The sequence below is a fragment of the Pipistrellus kuhlii genome, unplaced genomic scaffold (genome assembly GCF_014108245.1).
Source record: "Pipistrellus kuhlii isolate mPipKuh1 unplaced genomic scaffold, mPipKuh1.p scaffold_m20_p_199, whole genome shotgun sequence".
NCBI lineage: Eukaryota > Metazoa > Chordata > Mammalia > Chiroptera > Vespertilionidae > Pipistrellus > Pipistrellus kuhlii.
Genome location: NW_023425514.1, coordinates 25502 through 31501, shown reverse-complemented (window position 1 = coordinate 31501; position 6000 = coordinate 25502). Strand labels below are relative to the sequence as shown.

General features: G+C 57.3%; 1 protein-coding gene across 1 annotated transcript in view; it reads right to left on the bottom strand.

Annotated features, from left to right (window-relative positions):
* Positions 1–802: 802 nt before the first annotated feature.
* Positions 803–6000, bottom strand: part of MXRA5 (matrix remodeling associated 5) — a 29365-nt gene continuing 24167 nt past the window's right edge. The window contains exon 7 of the mRNA XM_045583600.1: positions 803–3083. Within this exon, the coding sequence (XP_045439556.1) occupies positions 986–3083 (2098 nt within the window). The 3' untranslated portion in view covers positions 803–985. The remainder of the gene's footprint in view (positions 3084–6000) is intronic.

The following is a 6000-nucleotide window of genomic DNA, read 5'->3' as shown; positions in this document are numbered from 1 at the left end:
GCCCCGCCGTCTGCAGGGCTTCCTGCAGGTCAAGGCCACCGCCACCTGTGGACATTTCCTGCTTCAAAGTCCTAAGGGGCTGGAAGCCAATTCCAGCATGTCATTTTTTTTTTTTAATTTTTTAAATTTTAAAAAATTTTTTTAAATCTAAGAATGCCTGAACGGCACTTCCCCCAAACCCGAATAGGATGCATGTTATTGCCCCCTGTTGGCCAAATACCCAAATATCTCTAGGCTAGTCCCCAATCTGACAATGGATTCTGCACCCCCACCCCTCCTTTGACGTGTATCATCTCCACTTTGCCTTAGGACAGATGGTGCTAATAAAAAATAGCAAGGGGTCCTGGGACAAGGGGCAGTCTTTAGCCGTCTTGCTTTCCGACAAATTGTGTTAATAAACAGCAAGGGGTCCTGGGACAAGGGGCAGTCTTTAGCCACCTTGCTTTCCGACAAATTGTGTTAATAAACAGCAAGGGGTCCTGGGACAAGGGGTAGTCTTTAGCCACCTCGCCTTAGCACAGATTGTGCTAATAAAAAAAGCAAGGGGTCCTGAGTCAAGGGCGTAGTCTCCAGTCCCTTCAGCTGACGCTCCTCTGACACCTTCCCCTGCAATGTCTTTCAAAACTATCTTCCGTCTTTGGATTCCTTCTTGAATCTCCTCTCTCCCATTCCTTTTTCTTTTCTTTTCTTTTCTTTTCTTTTTTTTTGGTAAATTTATTTTTATTGACTTGAGAGAGAGAGGAAGAGAGAAGGAGAGAGAGAGAGAGAGAGAGAGAGAGAGAGAGAGAGAGAGAGAGAGAGAGAGAGAGAGAAACATCAGCGATGAGAGAGAACCATGGATCGGCTGCCTCCTGCACGTCTCCCCCCCTGGGGATGAGAGCCTGCCACCCGGGCATGTGCCTTCAATCACCCTTGACCGAGAAGGAATCGAGCCAGGGACAATCCTTCTGTCCACAAGACCCATTGCCCTATACTAGTCCATGCCTCAGTAGACGTGGACGTAGGTGGTCTTGGAGTCTGTGCCCAGCACGTTTTTGGCCGTGCACTTGTAGAACCCCCTGTCTCTCGGGGCGACCTGCTGGAGGGTGAGGGACCCCTGTGGGTGCAGGAATCTGTGTCCATACATCCGGGCCTGCGTCCCTGCGGCCAGCTGGGACCCGTCGGGGAGCTCCCAGGTGATCTGGGCCTTGGGGAGCCCCACGGCCACGCAGTCCATGCGCACGGCGGTCCCCGGCCGCGCGTACGTCACCGGCGCCGGCTGGCTGGTGATGCGGGGCGGGTAGGCGATGACGATGACCGGGAAGCTGACCGCGGACGCGCCGTCCTCGCCGTTTCCCGTCCTCCTGCACACGTACGTGCCACGGTCGTACACGGACGCCTCCCGCACGATGAGCGAACCGTTCTCCCGCGCGGAGACACGGCCTCTCGTCTGCGGCCCCCGGAGGGACACGCCACTGGGCAGCGTCCAGGAGACGCGCGCTGGGTGGCCCCCGGACGCGGCCGGACGCGGCCCCGGGGGCAAGCACTTCAGCTCCAGCGTCTCCCCGTGCACGATGCTCACCAGGTTGCGATACTGTTGCTGCTTGGCGTCCGGCGCGCCGAGGCCCACCCGCAGGGACACCCGCCGCTCGGCCCGGCCGGCCGCGTTGCTGGCCACGCACCGGTAGGCGCCGGCGTCGGCCGCCGCCAGCCCGGCGATGTGCAGCATGCCGTCCTGCTTGTGGAAAAACCGCTGCAGCTGCCAGCCCCCGGGGAGCTGCGTCCCGTTGGGCAGCGCCCACTGGAGCGTGGGGGCCGGGACGCCGGACGCCGAGCAGTTGAGGCTGATGGTGTGGCCGGCCGCGGCCGTGATGGTCTCGTCCGCAGGGTCGTGGAACGTCGGGGGCTCCAGGACGGCGAGCTGCACCGTCATCCGGGCCTCGCCGCCCTCGTTGCGCGCGATGCAGGCCAGCCGGACGGCGTCACTGCTCCTGAGGCTGCGGATGTCCAGCGTCCCGTTGCGGTGGATGGTCACCCGGTTCCCGAAATACGGGGCGGGCAGGACGACGCCCTCGGGGAAGGCCCACAGGACTCTGGGCGCGGGGACGCCCCGGGCGAGGCAGTCGATGAGTTTCCGGCTGCCCACCAGGCCGGCCTCGCTCGCCGTGGCCACGGGGTCCGCGTGGCCGTTGATGGTGGGCGCCCGAACGTGGACCTGGACCCACACCGACTTGCGGTCCTCCCCGGCTGTGTTGCGGGCCACGCAGGTGTAGTTGCCGCTGTCGGCTCTCTGGGCCTTCTGGATGAGCAGCGTGCCATCTTGGTAGACCTGGTACTTGTCTGCGGGGCCGCCGTGGGACTTGTCTGCGGGGCCGCCGTGGGACTTGTCTGCGGGGCCGCCGTGGGACTTGTCTGCGGGGCCGCCGTGGGACTTGTCTGCGGGGCCGCTCGGGATGAGCTTGTTGGCGGGCGACAGCCAGGTGATCCTGGGCGGCGGCTCGCCCTTGGCCTCACAGGCAAGTGACGCCGTGTCGCCGTAAGGCACCCGCAGGACGGCGTGCGTCTTGTTCCGGATGACAGGGGGCGCTGTCACCACCTTGACCCGCACGGTCATGGCATCCTTGCCCGCCCTGTTCTCGGCGACACAGGTGTAGTCCCCCTCCTCGCGGAGGCCGACCTCGTTGAAGAACAGGGTCCCGTTGTGGAACACCACGTAACGCTTGGACCGTGCCCCACCGCCAACGCCGTTGATGACGCCGTCGCCGCCGTCCGACTGCACGAAGGGGTGCACCAGGCTCCCGTCCGGCAGGCTCCAGGAGATCTCGGGGTCCGGGAGGCCCGAGGCCACGCAGTCCACACGGAGGTCGCCGCCGTACGGGACACGGTGGTGCTGGTGGTGGGAATGCTGGTGGTGGTGGGGATGGTGGTGGCCGGCGTCCTTCTGCTCGATCCTGGCCGGCCGTGTGACCACGTTGACGCCCAGGACCACAAAGTCATCGCCGGCCTTGTTGCGGGCCACACACAGGTAGTCGCCCGCGTCCCGCTCGGTGACGGCGTGGACCACGAGGGTGCCGTTGGCCAGGACACGGACGCGGGGGTCCAGGCTGAGGGAGGGGGAAAGGGGAGGAAAAAAAAAAAAAAAGAAGAAAGAAGAAGAGAAAGGAATGAGGTGGACAGGATGCACAGAGACAGGAGGTCGCAGGGGCTGGGCGTGGACCTGCGAACCAGGTCATGGTTTATGGTTGTTGTTCTTCAAGTTGTTCTTTTCTGTTGTTGTTCTTTCTTCTTTCTTCCTCCTTCCTGCTCCTCCTTCTCCTCCTCTTCCTCCTTCTCCTCCTCTATCTCCTCCTCTATCTCCTCCTCCTCTTCCTCCTTCTCCTCTCCCTCTTTTCCTCCTCTTCCTCCTTCTCCTCCTCCATCTCCTCCTCCTCTTCCATCTTCTCCTCCTCCATCTCTTCCTCCTTCTCCTCCATCTCTTCCTCCTTCTCCTCCTCCTCCATCTTCTCCTCCTCCTCCTCCTTTATCTCCTCCTTCTCCTCCTCCTCCATCTCCTCCTTCTTCTCCATCTACTCCTCTTCCTCCTTCTCCTCCTCCTCCATCTCCTCCTTTTCCTTCATCTTCTCCTCCTTCTCCTCCATCTCCTTCTTCTCCTCCTCCATCTCCTCCTCCGCTTCCATCTCCCCCATCTACTCCTCTTCCTCCTTCTCCTCCTCCATCTCCTCCTCCATCTCTTCCTCCTTCTCCTCCTCCATCTCTTCCTCCTTCTCCTCCTCCTCCATCTTTTCCTTCTCCTCCTCCTCCTCCTCCTCCTCCTCCTCCTCCTCCCCCCCCTCCATCTCCTTTTCCTCCATATCCTCCTCCTCCTTTATTGATTAAGGCATTACAAACATGTGCTTAGCCCCCCCATTGCTCTCCCCCATCCTCAATCCTGCCCTCACCGTCAGCCCCTGGTGTCTGTGTTCATTGGTTAGGCCTCTATGCACGCAGACAAGTCCTTTGCTTGATCTCTTCCCCTCACCCCCACCCTCCCCTGCCTTCCCTCTGAGGTTTGAGCATCCGATCGGTGCGCCTCTGTCTCTGGATCGGTGTATGCTGTTCATGAGAGAGATCATGGGATATTCACCTTTCTCTGGCTGGCTTACATCACTGAGAATAACGTGTGTGTGTGTGTGTGTGTGTGTGTGTGTGTGTGTGTGAATTTTCAACCAAAGATATTTTTCCCATGGATCTCCTGAGAGAGAAGAAGAGGAGAGAGGGAGACACAGAGAGAAACATCGATGGGGTGACTACTGCATGCGCCCTGATCAGAACCCAGAGGAACGGGCCCCTGACCAGGAATCGAACCCGGGACCCTTCGGTCTGCAGGCCGACCCCTAGTGATTACATTAACCTAATGCATAAAAACGTCTAATGTCCAAGAAGGCTTAGATTATTACATGTTAGGGATGGGACAACGGAAATTTTTTTTTTAAATATAAAGACCTTTATAGAATAGTTTTGTGTGTGTGTGTGTGTTTTAAATATATTTTATTGATTTTTTACAGAGAGGAAGAGAGAGGGATAGAGAGCTAGAAACGTCGATGAGAGAGAAACATCGACCAGCTGCCTCTTGCACACCTCCTACCGGGGATGTGCCCACAACCAATGTACATGCCCTTGACTGGAATCGAACCTGGGACCTTTCAGTTCGCAGACCGACGCTCTATCCACTGAGCCACACCGGTTTCAGCTAAGATAGTTTTTTAAAAATATATTTTTACTGATCTCAGAGAGGCTGGGAGAGGAAGAGAGAGACAGAGAAACATCCATGAGGAGAGAGAATCATGCATCGGCTGCCTCCTGCACGCCCCCTACTGGGGATCAAGCCTGCAACCCAGGCCAGTGCCCTTGACCTCCTGGTTCCTAGGTCAACGCTTAACCACTGAACCACACTGGCTGTGCTAAATCTCCCCAAAATTTTTATGTATTTATTTACTTAAAAAAAATACATTTTTATTGATGTCAGAAAGGAAGAGAGAGACAGAAACATCCACGAGGAAAGAGAATTATGGATCCGCTGCCTCCTGCACGCCCCCCCCCCCCCCACTGGGGATGGAGCCCACCATCCGGGCCTGTGCCCTGACCAGGAATCGAACCCAGGACCCTCCAGTCCGCAGGCCGACGCTCTATCCACTGACCTACACCAGTGAGGGCAAGTGGTCAGTTCTTTTATTTTTATTTATTTATTTTTAATACATTTTATTGACTTTTTACAGAGAGGAAGAGAAAGGAATAGAGAACCGGAAACATCGATGAGAGAGAATCATCCACCAGCTGCCTCCTGCACACCCCTCCACCCCCCCTCTGGGGATGTGCCCGCTACCAAGGTACATGCCCTCCAGCAGAATCGAACCCAGGACCCTTCAGTCTGCAGGCCGACGCTCTATCCACTGAGCTACAGCAGTGAGGGCGAGTGGTCAGTTCTTTTAGATTAAAATGTTTAAAAAAAAAAAAAACAGCCGAAACCGGTTTGGCTCAGTGGATAGAGGGTCGGCCTGCATCCTGAAGGGTCCCGGGTTCGATTCCCGGTCAAGGGCATGGACCTTGGTGGCTGAGGGCACATCCCCAGTGGAGGGCGTGCAAGAGGCAGCGGATGGATGATTCTCTCTCATCGATGTTTCTGACTCTCTTTCTCTCTCTCTCTCTCTCTTCTTCTCTGTAAAAAACCAATAATATTCCCGCCCCGATCTTAATCAGAATGGAACGCACTCCGGGGCATTCCTGTACCTGCATGTTTCAACGTTTCCAGCTCCTCAAACACGCGGGTTGTTCAGGGAACTGTGAACGAGGAAGATAAATTGTCAGCTGTCCAAACCGGTGATTCAGAGGTAGAACGGCCCCAGGGTGGAATCTTTCATCCTCGCCGCAGTCTCAGGCTCGCCAATGCCACCTCCACACACAGCCCTGGCCGGTGTGGCTCAGTGGATAGAGCGTGCGCCTGCGGACGGAAGGGTCCTGGGTCCGATTCCGATCAAGGGCCGC